General features: G+C 53.3%; 1 protein-coding gene and 1 long non-coding RNA gene across 3 annotated transcripts in view; one reads left to right on the forward strand and one right to left on the reverse strand.

Moving 5' to 3' along the window:
- The window catches only part of ATCAY (ATCAY kinesin light chain interacting caytaxin), a 36,969-nt gene extending 20,047 nt beyond the window's left edge, over positions 1-16,922 (forward strand). Inside the window, exons 5-13 of one of the 2 annotated variants that reach the window (XM_060006540.1) lie at positions 877-1,062; positions 1,487-1,589; positions 3,196-3,327; positions 3,993-4,079; positions 8,078-8,176; positions 8,916-8,951; positions 11,335-11,406; positions 12,413-12,445; positions 14,323-16,922. In XM_060006540.1, the coding sequence (XP_059862523.1) occupies positions 877-1,062; positions 1,487-1,589; positions 3,196-3,327; positions 3,993-4,079; positions 8,078-8,176; positions 8,916-8,951; positions 11,335-11,406; positions 12,413-12,445; positions 14,323-14,332 (758 nt within the window). In that variant the 3' untranslated portion in view covers positions 14,333-16,922. The remainder of the gene's footprint in view (positions 1-876; positions 1,063-1,486; positions 1,590-3,195; positions 3,328-3,992; positions 4,080-8,077; positions 8,177-8,915; positions 8,952-11,334; positions 11,407-12,412; positions 12,446-14,322) is intronic. The other variant, XM_060006541.1, reaches the window with a different exon arrangement.
- The window catches only part of LOC132421736 (uncharacterized), a 50,791-nt gene that overhangs the window by 14,440 nt on the left and 18,796 nt on the right, over positions 1-17,555 (reverse strand). The window contains exon 2 of the long non-coding RNA XR_009518766.1: positions 4,979-5,068. This is a non-coding gene — a long non-coding RNA (uncharacterized lncRNA). The remainder of the gene's footprint in view (positions 1-4,978; positions 5,069-17,555) is intronic.

A 17,555-nucleotide genomic window follows, 5' to 3' on the forward strand; every position in this document is an offset into this window, starting at 1 on the left:
GGGCAATTCAGCCCCCTGCCCCCAGGGGACACTGGGCCATATTTGGGGACACCTGTGGTTGTCATGACTGGGGGAATCCTGGCATCAAGTAGGTGGGGTCAGGGAGGTGGCTCCACACCCCACAGCGCCTGGGATGGAGGAGGGGGCTCCACAGAGAATGACCGGCCCTCAAAGGTCAAAAGTGCCCAGGCCGAGACTCCTTGAACCAGGCTACCTGGGGGTGGGGAGGCCTCCTTGCAGGGTTGCCGGGACAGGCCTCCCTGGATGCGTGTTATTTGAGCTGACATGCCAAGGCAAGAGCACAGGTCAGAAAGGTGGCGGTGGCAGTGGCCATGGGGACAGAAGCAGAGCCACAGCACTTGCTGGGTGGATGTGGAATATGAAGGGGAAGAGGGCATTGAAGGTGACACCTGGGTGTGGGGTCTGAGCAGCTGGGAAAACGGCCAGGCTATTTTCTGAGGCGGGAAGATCGCAGGATGAAGGGTGGGAAAGAGGCAGATGTTTCAAGCATGGTTAAGAATCCTGAGAAGCCCAGAGAGGGAAAGAATGTGTGCAAGGTCACACAGCAAGAGACGGGCTCTACCCAGGCCAACCACCTGACTGAGCACTTTCCTGTGTTCCACGGCTTGGGGAAAGAAAAATTATTATTTAGGCGTGACTTTGGGACTCCCAGGTCCTCCATCTCGCCCAGCAGCCCCAATCTAACACCGTCTGTCAGCAAAGGGTAGGATGAATGGTTTCGCCTCTGGCCTGGGGAGAGAGGAGAGGGCTCCGTGGCCACAGGCGGCAAAGGTAGCCCAGAGAGGGAAGCTGGGATGAGGTGTCCAGACTCAGGTGTCCCTTCCGCTCACCTTCCACCCCCCCTGCCGCTTCCAGATGACACCCCCGTGGCCGCCGCCAAGAATATGCCAGGGGATAGTGCAGACCTGTTTGGGGATGGCTCGGCCGAGGACGGCAGTGCCGCCAACGGGCGTCTGTGGAGGACAGTGATCATTGGGGAACAGGAACACCGGATTGACCTGCACATGATCCGGCCCTACATGAGGGTGGTGACCCACGGAGGTAAGGCCACACCCCTTGGGCCCCTTCCCGGCTCCAGCAACTGGAGGCCCATCAGTGGTCCTCTCTGGACCTCAGTCTCTTCTTCTGACCCAGGGGGATGTTAAATTAAGCCCTAGTGTCCGGGTGTGCAGGGGTGAAACTCGCAGGGGGGCAAGGCATAGACGTGCCGGATGCACACCGGAGATGTCTACGAGGGTGGCTGGCGTCCCCCACCAAAGGCGGAGACAGGTCAAGCGTTGGCTGGCTTCTCCAGCCAGGCTGCTGTGACTCAGAGCTGTACCCTCTGAGTGTGCGCAGTGGGTGGGAAGGGGCTGGCCAGCGACGAGGCCGCTGCATGGGGCAGAGCAGGGGACGGCTCAGAGCTGGGAGACGGCTCTACCCATCTCTGGTTGGGGCTGTTCACTCACTGGCCGCCTCTCCCCAGGGTACTACGGGGAAGGTCTCAACGCCATCATCGTCTTTGCCGCCTGCTTCCTCCCAGACAGCAGCTCCCCCGACTACCACTACGTCATGGAGAACCTCTTCCTGTAAGTGGCCCACCCGCTCCGTCCCAGCTGCCCACAGTTCTGAGGGTCCCACCCGGTGGGCAGGACCATGCTGCAAGAACCACGTTGGGTGGGGGGCTCTGCCCGGCACCAGGGAAGGGCTGGGCCGCCAGCAGACCTGCATCTGAGTCCCCTGCTCGCCCGCTGGGCCTCACGGGTGCAACTGTCATCATCCCTAGCAGTTATGGAGCATTTACTATGTGGCAGCCACGAAGTGAAGGGCTTGGTGTGTGATAACGAATTCCACCCTCGACATGACCCTGTGGATTAGTTACGTTGCCTCCCATTCTGTGGCTGCAGAGCCTGAGGCACAGAGAGGTTAAGTCACTTGCCCAAGGACACACAGGTACAGTTTTATTATGATGGAGACAGATAATATGGATAAAGCTCCTGGCAGATGACAGTAGGAACTCAGCAAATTGTTATCACCCTTATTATCATCATTACGAAGATTTCCTTCTTACACAGCGGGGCGCGGGGCTTGGATGCCAGGTGGGGCCAGAGGACAAGGAGGTAGCCATGGAAGGTCAGATCGGAAAGTGGCCTGAGATACCAGGGAGCCCAGTCTCCCCGATCTACAGATGGGGAATTAGAGGCTGAAAAAGAGGAGAGGATTCTTCTGGGACTTCCCTGGTGGTGCAGTGGGTAAGACTCACGCTCCCAATGCAGGGGGCTTGGGTTCGATCCCTGGTCAGGGAACTACAACCCACATGCATGCTGCAACTAAGAGTTTGCATACCACAACTAAGGAGCCGGCGAGCTGCAACTAAGGAGCCTGACTGCCACAACTAAGACCTGGTGCAACCAAATACATAACTAAATATTAAAAAAAAAGAAAAAGGGGCTTCCCTGGTGGCACAGGGTTAAGAATCCGCCTGCCAATTCAGGGGACATGGGTTTGAGCCCTGGTCCAGGAAGATCCCACATGCCGCGGAGCAGCTAAGCCCGTGCGCCACAACTACTGAAGCCCGCACACCTAGAGCCCATGCTCCGCAACAAGAGACGCCACCGCAATGAGAAGCCCGCACACTGCAACAAAGAGTAGCCCCGACTCGCCACAACTAGAGAAAGCACATGCACAGCAACGAAGACCCAACGCGGCCAAAAATAAATATATAAAATTTTTAAAGAATGTTGTTTGAAAAAAAAAGAAAGGATTCTTCTGAAATCACTTAGGGGGAGACAGGGCTGGGACAGACCCCAGGTCCCTAATGTCTGGTGGAATGGACTGTTGGCTGTGGGTGCCTGTTCCCCAGGTGTATCTGGGGCTATTGAAGCCCACCTCCCAGAATTATTGGAGACCATGCATATAAATCGCTTAGCATCTAGTAAGTGCTCACTAAAATAGTAACTACTACAATCACTGTGCCCACTGACACAAATTTGGGGTGGGCTGGGGTCATCCCCCACCCTCCGCTCGGGCCGAGTATGCCAGGACAGCCAACAACACCTGAACAGGTGTGGCTGGCAGAGCCAGGGCAGGCGGAGGCAGAAAGGGCAGGTGCCCCAGGGGTTCAGTCCCGGGAACTGGGCTTCCTGACTCTGAGCCCCTCCGTCGGGTCCTCTGTCGTCTGCGTCCCGTGACCAGGTACGTCATCAGCAGTCTGGAACTCCTGGTGGCCGAGGATTACATGATCGTGTACCTGAATGGTGCCACGCCTCGGCGGAGGATGCCCGGCATCGGCTGGCTGAAGAAGTGTTACCAGATGATTGATAGGAGGTGAGTGGGTGGGGCTGGGGGACCTCCTCGGGATGCAAGGGGTCCTGAGGTCCCTCTGAAAGGTGTGTAGTGGTCAGCTGGGGCAGCTGTAACAGAGCACCAGACTGGGTGGCTTAAACAATAGATACGTGTTGTCTCCTAGTTCTGGGGGCTAGAAGTCCGAGATCAAGGTGTCTGCAGGGTTGGTTCTTTCTGGGGCCGTGAGGGAGCATCTCCCCTGTGGACACTTGTGTGCAAATGTCCCCTTTTTATAAGGACACCAGTCATAGTGGATTAGGAGCCCACCCTACTCCTATATGACCTCACCTTAACTAATTTCTCCTACAATGACCCTCTTCCCAAATGAGGGGGCTGCAATTCAACATGCCCATAATAGGTACTCAGAACCATGGGACCCCAGAAAAATCTTTCAGAAATGGGAGACGGTGTGGCCACGAAGTCAAACGCTCAGACTCTAAATTAAGAGAGACTGGAGACCAGACATCAGCTCTGCCACCTGCAAACTCTGCGAGGGGGCTTAGCTTTACCGAGATTCCACCTCCTCCCTGCCAATGGAGATAAGCATAGCGCCTCCTAGGCACAGAGAGAAGGTAACACCGGTTAACTGCTCCCTCCCCGGGGCTTTCCCAAGGAGCCCATCTTGCTTCCTCTGTCTCCCCACGCAGATTGCGGAAAAACCTGAAGTCCTTAATCATAGTCCACCCATCCTGGTTCATCCGCACCGTGCTGGCCATCTCCCGCCCTTTCATCAGGTAAGATCATGACCTGTGCCCGGATAGCCACCTGGGTTTTTGTGTGTCTTATTTTTTAATCTGCATTTTCCAGCTCCTCTCTGATGAATCTATATTGTCGCGTTAAACAGTTTAAAATCATATGTATTGTTATTTAGTGTCGAATATACATCACGGGGTGGGGGGGTAGGGAGGTGGGAATAAGTAACAACCAGCTCTCCCATATTGAATGTTGGATCCCTTTTAAAGTTTACAACCACAGCCCTGAAAGGTTGACTTGGCCGTGCCCGTTTCATGGATGAGGAAACTGAGGCTCAGAATATTCCAGGGAATCACCCAGAGTCACACAGCAAGGTCACCAGCCCACCACGCGCCCTCAGAAGGAAGCCCGGCTCCATCCACTCTGGAATCTGTGAGGGAGGGGCATTAGGACGGCAGGAGGGTCTGACCCACTCCTGCACCATGATGTGGTAAAACGATACATGTGTGTTTTGGGGGTGCCCGAGACTACCCTCACGTTTGATGATTTACCAAGAGGACTCACAGAACCCAGAAAAGCTGTTGTGCTCAGGGTTATAGCTAATTACAGAGAAAGGATGAACACTGAGATCAGCAGAGGAAACAGGTGCATATGGGAGTCCGGGAGAAGCCAGAGGGAGCTTCTGATTGCCCTGTCCCAGTGGAGTTGTACCCAAAGCCCTTCGTTCTCCCTGCAATGACGTGTGACCACGTGTAGGAAGTACTGCCAACAGAGGAGCTGACCTTGGTGTCCAGGGTTTCCACCAAGGCGTGGCCACACGGGGATGGAGTGCCCACGCAGCTCCCTTAGTTCCTCAGTAACTGATATGATGGCCCAAGACCCCACCAGGAAGCACATCTTTGGCACAGACTATGGGCCCCGGGTAAATGAAGACGCTTACCAGACGGGACATTCCTAGGGCTTAACAGGTGACCTCCTGTGAGTCTCAGGGGCTGGTTCTTTCTTTGGAATGTGCAGGAGATAGAAGCACCTGGACACACAGAGCAAGTGAAACAAAATTAGTCATGTTAAACGCCCTCATCAATCACATAAAAGTAAATGCACATTTAATGTAATATAATTCAAAACATTGAATTAAATGAAGACCCTTCATTTCCACGTTCCCAGTGAAGGATCTGTGATGAGTTTAACAGACGGGGTCAAACTTTGACTTGAGAGCATCACAGCGCTGAGGCAAGGAGGCAACTTCAGACGCTCTGTTCAGTGACTCCCAAGCACTCTCAGACATTTGCACATTAGTGAAATCAGGCCTTTAATACACTAATTATGGGTCATTTGTGCTAATGATGATAATTACCGGGCAAAACGGTAGACACACACTTCAGCCTAACAGAATTGCCTTCTGTCCTCGACATCCCGTAATTTGGGAACCGAAATTTGCCTTGAATGCAGATAATTCTCTCACTTTAGGTTGCTTTTCCTAGTTTTATTTTATTTTATTATTTTTTTGGCCATGCTGCACAGCTTGTGGGATCTTAGTTCCCCAAGTGGGGATCAAACCCGTGCCCTCAGCAGTGAAAGCGTGGAGTCCTAACCACAGGACCGCCTGGGAATTCCCTGGGTTGCTTTTCCTGTGGTGAATTTCAAAGGTCTCATTTTGAGCTTTCAGGGAACTAGGAGGGGAAAGTGGAGTAAAGTAAGCTTCCCTGTTTAAAAGCTGAGGGAAGTGGAGACAGATTCTGAGCTGCCACCTGGCCCTAGCCATGAGGTTCTGTGATTGTATCTCAAAAAGAACTCCTGTTTATTCCCCGATGATCTAAACATGGGCATGTGCCTCGCCCTGGACTGGAATTCTCCCTCCCGAGAGCCCTGCTTCCCAAGACAGAGCTCAGCTCACAGGCAGACAGCGTCGTCACGTGGAAACCGGGTACCCATTTCCAACAACGGACATGGCAGCTTTACCATGGCGTCCTCACGATGTGATCTCGCCTGTATTTATAGCCCACTGCTCAGACCACAGGTGTCGCCCCTGTGCCCCCTAAAAAAACCTTTGCAACCAATCAGATCATCCATCCTCAGAGCCTCCCAGACCCGGGGTATTCAGGTAGAGTCGGTCTGAGACTCACTCCCTGTCCCTGGGCCCTTTACTTTTCTGTCACACCAACTGGAGGAAGAACTCATGTTCCAAGAATAATTGTTTTTTAATTAAGAAAATAAATTCCGGGACTTCCCTGGTGGAGCAGTGGTTAAGAATCCACCTGCCAGTGCGGGGGACACAGGTTCAAGCCCTGGTCCGGGAGGATCCCACATGCCACAGAGCAACTAAGCCCGTGCGCCACAACTACTGAGCCTGTGCTCTAGAGCCCGTGAGCCACAACTACTGAGCACGTGTGCCACAACTACTGAAGCCCACACTCCTAGAGCCTGTGCTCCGCAATGAGAAGCCCACACACCGCAATGAAGCCCACTCGCCGCAACTAGAGAAAGCCCACGTGCAGCAACGAAGACCCAACGCAGCCAAAAATAAATTTTTTTAAAAAGAGATGATTCTTTAAAAAAGGAAAAAGAAAATAAATTTCAGGGACTTCCCTGGCGGTCCAATGATTAGGACTCTGCTCTTTCACTGTTGAGGGCCCGGCTTCAATCCCTGGTGGGAGAAATAAGATCCTGCAAGCTTTGTAGCTCAGGGAAGGAAGGAAGGGAGGGAAGGAGGGAGGGAGGGAGGGAGGGAGGGAGAGAGAGGGAGAGAGAAAGAGAGAAAGAAAGAGAGAAAGGAAGGAAGGAAGGAAGAAAGAAAGAAAGAAAAGAAATTTCAACTGCACAAAAGCGGTGGGGTTTATTTATTCCGGTACACATGGCCGCTTTGTGACTCTCTGTGGGAAAACCGTCTATCATTCCCTGATCAGTTACCAGTGGCCTCTGCTGATTAACCCGTGTATTTTTCTCTTATGGACACTGCGAACTGTAACATTCCTCATGGGTCTCCGTTTTTGCCGGGTGCCGGAAAGTTTGAGCCGAATTCTTATCTAATCTCTAAAATTAGATGTAAAACTTCTTGACACAGTTTTGTAACTATGTGACTCTATCTTACTTTTTTTCTTTTCTTTATTGTTATTTGATTATTTTATGACTTAGCGTCCTGTTACATTCTCTTGGCCTTATATTTCTCATCGTTAGAAAAACTGACGTGAGGGACTTCCCTGGTGGTGCGGTGGATAAGACTACGCACTCCCAGCGCGGGGGGGCCCGGGTTCCATCCCTGGTCAGGGAACTAGATCCCACATGCATGCCACAACTAAGAGTTTGCATGCCACAACTAAGGAGCTTGTGTGCTGCAACTAAGGGGCCCACCTGCCGCAACTAACACCCAGCGCAACTAAATAAATAATTTTTTTTAAAGGGAAAAAAAACTGATTTGACCTTGAAAAAAGTTTATTGGACATTTTACCAAAATTAGGTTTAAGGTAAATTAAAAAAAAATAATCACGAGTTCAAAACAATGCGCTGGTGACAAAGCACCTCAGTGGGTAGCAGACAGCCAGAGCTGGGGTTTGGACCGGAACAAGCCATTCATCCCGAAAGAATGTGGAATGAATCAGCAGTCCCCATGTGCATCTGTCTCGTGACCAAATGACTACTGCTGCCATCCAGGCAGTGGCGATTGTACCAGAAAAGCATTCTTGGGAAGATTCACACAGAGGAGCAACTCCTGGGGAGGATGGGGCCTGGAGTCTAGCAGCATCTCTTTCCCCTCTGCTTCCTTCAAAGAATTTCCTCAGCTCAGCAAGGACTGGTGTCCAACACGTGGTTCAGGACACTTCTCTTCTTGCAAGGGGAGACCCCGGGTTCTGCTCTGTTCCCCCACTAGGCGCCAGGGGTGGAGGCTGGCACAGGTGGGGAGGGAAGCTTGGGCGAAGGTGCCTGGGGCATCCCGGAATACTGCTGCGTGTGCAACCCTGTCTGCCATCGCTCCTTCTGGCCCCGAGGGGCCACCCTGAGGGCTGGCTTTCAGATGTCTCCCTGCTTCTTCTCCCACCAGCGTCAAGTTCATCAACAAGATCCAGTATGTGCACAGCTTGGAAGATCTGGAGCAGCTCATCCCCATGGAGCACGTGCAGATCCCAGACTGCGTGCTACAGTGAGTGTCCCTGGGCCATGGGAACACCACCCCCCCGCCGCACCTCCATCCCCATTGCCCCCGGGCTGCTCGCCTCTCAGCCACCTCTGATCAGCTCAACCGAGCTGCCAGGGAACCAGACTTGTGTGGGAAAGCAGAAAAGAAGGAAATACAGGGAAACAAGCTCCTGTGAAATTACAGAACACAGCAGGCCTGGCTATCTAGTGCAGGCCGTGGGCCATGAGCCCTGTCCCCCTGGCTTGTCTTTATAAATAAAGTTTTATTGGCACACGGCTACACGCATCCATTTACAAACCATCCACGGCTGCTTTCGAGCTACAACAGAATCGAGAGGTTGCCACAGAGACTGGCCTGCAAAACCAAAAATACGGATTCTCTGGCCCTTTACAGGAAAACTTTGCCCTGACGGAGGGGCCTGTAGACCAAACCCACGTCAATGAGGGGGTCGCTTTATACTGGCTGTGTTCGGGGCTGATGCAAAAAATGTCCGCTGAGCCACATCTACTCCAGATGGTGAAATATACCCACAAAACAGATATCCCCTGCCCTGGGGTGGGGTGGGCGTGGGCAGGCTTGCAGGAAACATAAAAAAGACCAGTAGACCCGTCAGCTCCGGCTGTCCTTTCTGCTCTATGACCTGGCGTGTATTCAGATGTGACAGTGAGATTGCTTCCCTGTTCCCAGAGGGAAGGGGATTCCCAGGCTGCATCTCATGTGCTTTCCTTTCTCTCTCTTCCAGGTACGAAGAGGAAAGGCTCAAGGCCAGGAGAGAAAGGTCTGTGCGGAGTGGCCTGTGCCCGGGCCAGGTTAGGGCTGGCGCTGAGCCGGGCCCACAGCTGGGGGGAAATTGGTGGCTTCCGCTCAGTGGGGACCCATGTCATGCACGCATGTAGCTCAAGGCCCTGCCCTTCTCTCGAGGGCTTGGAGTCAGATCCAGGCTCAAATCCAGGCTCCCTCACTTAGTCACAGAGTGACATTAGGCAAGTGAAAAGTTCACAGCCACCCTGAGGAGTATTGTGAGAAATCAGGACCAATGTAACCCACCGGACAAAAATAGTAGACTCCATAGAGAGTCCTCCTAGTAATCCTGATGACAGTGGGGGGAACACAACCCGCTCCATGCTTGCCCCTGCCAGACTTACCCCAGAATCGCCCCTTCACTGACTTATTGGCTAATTTTCGAAAGTGGCAGTGTTCACAAAACTTCAGGACTATTTCGGTCCCACCCAGTTATGGAGCCCTTATACCATTCCTGTATCCTTTCTCATCCCCCCCATCCCCACCCCTCCGCCCCAAGAGGAGGGCAGGGTCAGGATTCCTAAAAGCGTCTGACAGGCTGGGAATCCGAGGCTCAGAGAGGGCAAGGCACCTGCTCAAGGCCACACAGCAAGTCTGAGAAAGAGTTGGGGCTTTCAGTGAGTCGAAAGCATGCCAGGCCCTGTGCCAGCCTGGGAGAGACTGAGGCGATTAAGACTGAGTCCTGGTCCAGAAGTTTCCTCAAAGGGCAAAGGGGAGGGTTGCCTCACCGAGTGAGGAAAGCAGATCCTGGGGCAGGACAGGTGATGTCGGCAGATGAGACACATAATGAGAAGAATTACGGCGGCTTCACACAGCGTCGTTTAATAGTGATGAGTGTGACCGGAGTGGAAGGGGGCGTGGAGGGCAGCAGGACCCGCCATCCCACGCCTTCCAGGGAGTTCTCTTCCTTCCCCTCCTCTCTCTTCTCTACTCCCTCCCTCCCTCCCCTTCCTCTTTCCTTCCTTCCTGTCTTTTTTTTTTTTTCAATACCTTTAGTTGCAATAAAATACACAGGACATACAATTCACCATCTTAACCAACTTTAAGTGCACAGCCCGGTGGCATTAAGCACATTCACGTTGTTGTGCAACCATCCCCACCATCATCTCCAGAACTTTCTCATCTTCCCAAACTGAAACTCTGTCCCCATGAAACACTGACTCCCAGCCCCTGGCCCCCACCATCTACTTCCTGTCTCTGTGGATCTGACTCTTTAGGACCTCGTGTGAGTGCAATCAGACAGTATTTGTCCTTCTGCGTCTGGTGTATCCAACTGAGCATAAGGTTCGCAAGGTTCATCTACATTGTAGCAAGTGTCAGAATCTCCTTCCTTTTTAAGGCTGAGTAATATTCCAGTGTGCGGATAGACCGCATTTTGTTCATCCATCACCTCTCGATGGACACTGGGGGTTTCCACCTCTTGGCTGTTGTGAATTGTGCTGCTGTGAACACGGGTGTACAGTTATCTATTCAAGTGCTTGCTTTCACTTCTTTGGGGTGTATATAGACCCAGGAGTGGAGTTGCTGGATCTTATGGTAACTCGATGTTTCATCTTTCAAGGAGCAGCTAGAATCTTTGCCACAGCGGCTGCCCCATTTGACATTCTCACCCCACCAGCCACGCGCAGTTCCAATTTCTCCACATCCTCGCCAACATAGTAACATAACACATGTTCTACATTTAAGGTAGTAGCCATCCTGCGAACTTCCCTGGCAGTCCAGTGGTTAAGACTCTGTGCTTCCACTGCAGGGGCTGTGGGTTCGATCCCTGGTTGGGGAACGGAGATCCCGCACACCACGTGGTGTGGCCAAAAAAAAATTTTTTTTTTTAATTTTAAAGGTAGTAGCCATCCTGATGGGTGTGAGGTAGTCATGTCTGTCGGTCTGGCTTCTTTCTTTTCCTCCCTTTCTCCCCACCCCCAGGTCCCCCTCTCCTCTGTCTCTCTGTCTGAGTTACGCTCCCCCCGCCTCCTGAGCCTTAGCTATGGATGGGAGTAGAGAGATGACAGGACAAGCAGGGCGCCCACCTTCCAGAATCACAGCACATGGGCTGCAGCGTCCAGGGAGCAAGTGCATGAGGCCCCTGCGGCGGCAATAAGCTGAGATAAGCGCCCCCAAGGAATGGCCCACAGCCCCTCCCCCTCCCTCCCACCAACCATCTGCGTCCATCTTCATGAACCCTTGGCCATCCCATCACGCAGTCCACCCTCTGGGCCCCCGCGTTTCCCTGGGCACAGCTGAACCCTCTCCTGGTCGCTGTCGGGCCATGGTAGGTCCAGACAGAGGGGCCAGTGGGAGCCGAGAGCCCCTGGGCCCACTCGGCTGGCTGGTCATCCCTCGTCACCTCCTTCTGTCCCCAGCGCAAGGCCGCAGCCAGAGTGCGTCCTGCCCAGGTCTGAAGAGAAGGCGGAGGCGGGGCTGGCGGAGGACAGGTAAGTGTGTGCAGGTGGCCACAGGGCCAGAGCCCACACCCGCGGGGGGCTGCTGAGCCCAGGGAACCTCAGTGAAGGTGATCTGACATTACCATGGTGCTGAAGTAAGACCACCACTGTGAATCGGCCAGCATGAGGCCCATTCCGTCGAGCCATTTTAATGTAAATTTAGTGCATCTGTAGTTTTGGGCAACCAGCACCTTCTCCAGTTCCAGAACATTCCACAGCCCAGAGGGAGACCCTGTACCCTGTTAAGCAGTTGTTCCCATTCCTATACGCCTCCTTTTTTTTTTCTCCCCGGCTGGGCCGCGGTATGAGAGATCTTAGTTCCCCAACCAGGGATAGAACCTGTACCCCCTGCAGTGGAAGCACGGAGCCCTAACAACTGGACCGCCAGGGAATCCCTCCTTTTTTTTTTTAAATCCAGCAACTCTCTACTGAAAGTCCTTTAGTGCCTCACCCTGGGATGTGTGGACAGATGGCACGACCCCCTCCCTGGCCTCTAGAGGCCCCTCCCACCTTTCCTGTCTCTTTCTTCAGGTCTGCCTCCTGCATTTGACCCTTGTCATACCCTCCTTCTCCTGTCCTTGAGCTCCTTGAGGGCAGCGGTTGCATCTTGGGACCACTGCCCCCTCCTCCTCCCACCCTGCATCCAGCACAGGCCAAGCATGGGCACCAGGGGCAGCTGATGTGCCCGAGAGACCAAGATCTGCTCTCAGATGAAGGTTCCAGCTGGTGACCTTTGTGCAGGTCCCGGTGGATGGGTTCAGCCTTCTCAGAGGGTGGACCTGGAGCAGCAATAGTGATTTCATTTTGTGGCAGCGAAGGGGCTCAGCCATTCTCACGACTGCCCGTCCTGGCTCATTTGTTACACAGCTGACACGTGCTGACACTTGCTTTGTGCCAGATCAGGGTGAAGCCATATTGGCCCTCATGGGGCTCATGGCCAAATGCCAAGGCTCCCCAGACAGGCGACTAATGCTGAGACTCCTTCCTTTTCCCACAGGTCTGCTCTGGCCACAGAAGATCAGGAAACAAGGTGGGTGGGAAGCAGGGCGATCTTGGCACCTTTTTTTGGAAACATTCTATGTGGAACCTACCCTGGCATGAGTGCCTCATGACTTATTGTTGATGGGGGGAGGATGCTGCACCAGGGAGGCAGGGAGACCGTGGTTACCATGACAACAGGGCCTCCTCTGGGGCCAGGCAGCCGGTCCCTGCTCCACTCCAGCGGGGCGTCATTAACAGGAGGCCCCAGAGCTGAGCCACACAGCGGCCCTGACTGAGATGTCCACCCAGAGCCAGGCCCCCTGAAGCCCAGGATTTTACTCAGCCAGAGGGTGCACTGTCTGCCCACAACCTATCTCAGTGTGTCTGCCTGACTATAGATGCCAGGAAGAGCCTCCCTGTGTGTCACGGGTCCTGGAGACCACCCTCGGGGGCAGTGGTTTGCTAGAAGGACTCACAGGACTCAGCAAAGCTGATCTGCTGACAGTTATGGTTTATTAAGGTGGAAGTGTGGGTACAGCTCAAAGTCAGCAATGGGAAAAAGAGCGTGGGGTGGGGTGAGGGGAGACAGGTGCACGCTTCCAGTTGTTCTCTCCCAGGGGAGTTGTTTTGGGACAGCCCTTAATTCTCCCAGCAGCCAGGCGTGGTGATGCACACCAAGTGTCACCAACCACGTGTGCTCATTTGAGCCCTGGTGTCCAGGGTATTTACTGGGGGTCAGTCATATGCACAGTGGACCACCCACGTGGCTGACCTTAGTCTCTAGCCCCTCCAGAGGTTGAACTGATACCACATGGTCCATGGCTCCTGCCTTAAATCACATTGTCAGCATAGACTATCCAGGGTAACCCCAGGTCCCAGGCAAACAAAGATACTCTTATCAGGAAGGACGTTCCAAGGGCTTAGAGGTGACCTCCCAGAAGCCAGGCAAGGGCCAGACCTTCCTTTAGAACCTGCAGGGTTAATCCTTGACCACACACTCTGCTATAAATATGTTACATGGCCCGGCCACATGCCTTAATACTACCTATGTGACCCAAGAAGCCCCAGGCTGAGAAATAAACATCAAAAATCGTCTTAGAACAGTACTACCCTGGGCACACTGAATAGAAGCAAGTTCTCAATGCATTTCTGACAAGACCATCTCAGTCCTTCTGGAGCTGAGTTCCCAACCACAGACACAAAACACGCGAGGAAATCATTCACCATGAGAAAAAGTCGGCGGTACAACAGATAGCAGCATTAGACCTCCTCCTGGGAATCCTCAGGTAGAGGTGATAAAAACAAGCATGTCTAAAATGATTAAATACATAAAAGAAGGAATGGTTGGGAGCAATGGATGGATGGACGGATGGACAGGTGGGTAGGTGGGAAGGTGGATAGATGGATGGATGGATAGGTAGATGGACAGGTATATGGGTGGATGGGTGGATAAACGGATAGGTGGATGGGTGATGGATAAGTGAATGAATAATGGATGGTTGGATAGGTGGATGGACGGATGGATGGATGGATGGATGGATGGATGGATGGGTGGGTGGGTGGATGGATGGATGGGTGGATGGATGGTTGGATGGGTGGATGGATGGTTGGATGGGTGGGTGGGTGGATGGATGGACAGATGGGTTGGTGACTAGATGGGTGAGATGAAGCCTGCCTCCAGTCTGATCAAGGGCACCAGCCCTGGGGCCTTATTCTTTGGCTGGGGCACCAAGGGAGAAGTCCCCTTCAGAACCATACCTAGAAGGTGGGTGACAGGTGGCAGGCCTTGAAAGGCAGGTGCCACTCTTGCTGCTGAGGGCACACTGAAGCCGATTAGATCATTCTTTTGGATTCCCCACACATGGAACATTTTCCACTTTCTTTACATACAATAATAATAACTTGACTGTGTTTCTGCCTCTCCAGCATGTCCTGAGGTGACGTGAGCACAGAGGAGGACACAAAAGAAGATCCCAGATGCCAGGAAACCTCTGTCGGACGCCCTCTGACCCTGGATCTTGTCCCCACCTCATCCTGAGTCACAGTCTCCGGGGGGTGTCCGTCTCCTCCATCCATGTCTGAAACCCAACATCCTTTCCAGCTGCTTGAAAACTTTTTTTTTTAATGATGCAGTATTAGTGCGTTCTGGAAAAGGACCCAGTTCTCCACCCTCCCACACTCATGAGCTCATGGCCAAGAAGAGCAAGAAGCGTTGAGCATGGCCTGTGCGTCCTTGGTGGCCTCAGAGACCCCCCCCCACCACCACCACACCACTGCGCAGAATCCTGGTCAGGACCCTTCTCTTGCTTGTCACCTGGTTCAGGTTGGAGCCACAGATGCCCATCGACTCCCTGGCCGGGTCTGGATTCCTTCTTGTGCCTTTCCTGCCAGAACGGCCCCCGCAGCCCTGGGCATCTGGCCTGGAAACTCAACCCCCACCCCCAGCAGCGCCGTGCCCCCCGAGCACTGCCCAGCCTTTGAACTCACAGCTTTTCCTTTGAATAGCCCTCCCCTTGCCTCTTATAACTTCCACCTTCTTAGGGAGCATCGGAGCCCACAGCGCCAGTGAGGGCCGCTGATAATCATCCTTGTTCTACAGTTGTGAACCTGCATCCCCCTCAATCTAGAACATTCTCAAGCCCCTTGAACGCAGAGGCCACGCCACAGGGCAATCCCGATCAATACCTCCTACCGAGGGAATGAGCCTCCCCACTTCCCTAATCTCCCCAACAACATGGGGTTGGGATGTGCCCCCTTGGGCTCCCACCAGGAACAGAGGCCGAGAAACCAGTGCTGAAATAAGCTCATCCCAGAAACGCAGATCGAGAAAAAGGAAGATACAGGGTACTGAACGTTCGAGTGTTACAAAGGTCACTGGGGAGAATTAAAACCAGTGGCCTGGATGCTACGACCACCTGCATTCAAAGGAAGAAGATATCCTTAGGACAAAAAAAAAATTTTTCTAATGCAGTTGAAACGCCAGTCAGCTCGGAGCTAAAGGGAGTGAGTTCCCCATCTCTAGAGGCATTCAAGAAAAGGCTGGACGGTACTTGCACAAAGTGGCCCTCTGCGGTCCCCTCCAACCCTGAGAGTCTCTGTTTCTATGAATCTGAGCAAAAGTTGAGCAGGTGCATCGTCCGGCCCCTCTTGCTGGCTCTGTAGCTGGCTTCTTAGCGGGTGTCATCCAGGTTTGGTTGACCCTCCCTCCCCCAATAATTTCCCAGTAGGAGATTCTTGGCCTCAAAGGAGATGTTGAATGCTTCTCCACCTGGGATATCAAGGGGGTGCGTTTGGGGTTATCCCAATGGCAGGAGGGAGCCAGTGGCGTTCAGTGCTGAGCGAAAGGGACAGCAGTGCTTCCTGCATGTCAAGGAATTGTCCCACCCCAAATGCCAGTGGCTCCTGCCTTGGAAAATTCGGGGTTTCTAAGCAGCCTTGGACCTGCATCTTCTGGAACCCAGCACTGCTCCGGTGAGGCCAAGGCATTTGGGCGTCTGGTGGGGTTTTTAAATTTGTGTTTCTGCTCTGTTTCCCAAATGTCTAATAAAGGACCGGGACCATGTTCCAGGCGCAGATGAGTTACCTGGAGGCTGAGGCAGGAGAGGCTGGTGGATGGGCCTCTGCAGGCTGCCCTCCGAAAGGCCACTCCATCCTGGGCCAGCTTGTCCCCCACCCCTGCCCAGAGCGCCTCCTTTTCTAAAAGGTGCCTGGGCATCTGCCAGGTCACCTCGAACTCCAGGTTCAGGTGACTGGCTCTGCTCAGCTGAGAGGGACACGTGACCCGCGAGGCCCGCAAGTCCACAGTAGATGCAATAACTCCTGGAAAGCCAGTGTTCCACTGGAAGAGAAAAAGGAGCCCGGAACAGGAACAGATGCATTCCATCTAACCCGACAATTACTGAGCGGCTGCAGAGGCGACAGAAGGACGAAAGAGGCAGACCCATCCCACCCTCAAGGAGCCTGCAGCATAACAAGAAATTCCAGCACGGACCCCCTGGTTCACCGTGGCCCACCGACCACCCCCTCCGGACCACCAGCAGCCATAGACAACGGGCAAGTGGAACCAAGGACCCCAACCCAACCTCACAGCCCCTCCAGAATAGAGAGAGACCCCCGGGGTGGCTGTCTCCAGGTCGGCCACCTGTCCACAGGTGTGTGAAGTTCTGAGGCACAGCTCCGTCCATACGGGGCCACTGTGTCCTCGGTAGCACCTAGGGCTGCTACCCACACCCTCTGAAATCGGCTTTGAGAAAGATTTGTATCTGCGGGGCAGTTTTTGGCTGAAATGCAACGGATGTCGAGCCCTCCTTGTAAAGGAACATTGAGTTTTCCTCTTGTGACACATGGGATGCATCATAAGTCCCTCCCCCAAGTCGTAGTTCACACACCCATCCTTCCGACGACGGCGCGAGTTTTGTGGTTTTTAAAAACAAAAACAATTCATTCTGATTACTGTCGTGATATGAAGGCATCATTTCCATGAGCTTTGGGGGATTTTTATGTGAAATAAATAAACTATCACTGAGAAGGGAGGTTTGTGACTTTTGTCCACGTCCAAGGGATGTGGCACTGGTCTTGGTCGCGGTGCAGAGGAAGGAGCTTTCACGGGATGGGAGGGGGCACAGCTCAATGCCAAGCGACCTTGGGCAACCTTGGGTGACTTTGGGCCATGGCCTATATCCCCTTGTTTCTATCTCCCATCTGCAGCATGGGAGCCCCGGCTGGGTTTTTCCCGAGGCCCCTTTTGGCTCTGCCTGTCTGTGATTCAGGTTCCTTTCCTGTCCCCATTCTTCTCTGGAATCAAACTTAGTCAACAGTTAATAATATTAATTACTAGTCTTAAGCAATTCTCTAATCCCCGGCAGACACGAGCTGGGTATCCTACAATTTATCTCAATCCTAACACTACCGGTTCGGGCAGACCTTACAGGCTAAGGGTTCAGCCCCACAAGACGGCCCCAACTTCAGACACCAGTCAATCTCAGGTCCTAGAATAGGGTACAATTCAGCAATAGTCAGATGGAAGAGATGCACAAGGCGAGGTGTGGGGAAGGGGGTGGAGCTTCCACGCCCCCTCTGGGCACCACCCTCCCAGCACCTCCCTGTGTCCGCCTAGTGGAAGCTCTACAAAAAATGTTTAGGGATTTTCATAGAGGCAT

Source organism: Delphinus delphis, chromosome 3 (assembly GCF_949987515.2).
Source record: "Delphinus delphis chromosome 3, mDelDel1.2, whole genome shotgun sequence".
Lineage (NCBI taxonomy): Eukaryota > Metazoa > Chordata > Mammalia > Artiodactyla > Delphinidae > Delphinus > Delphinus delphis.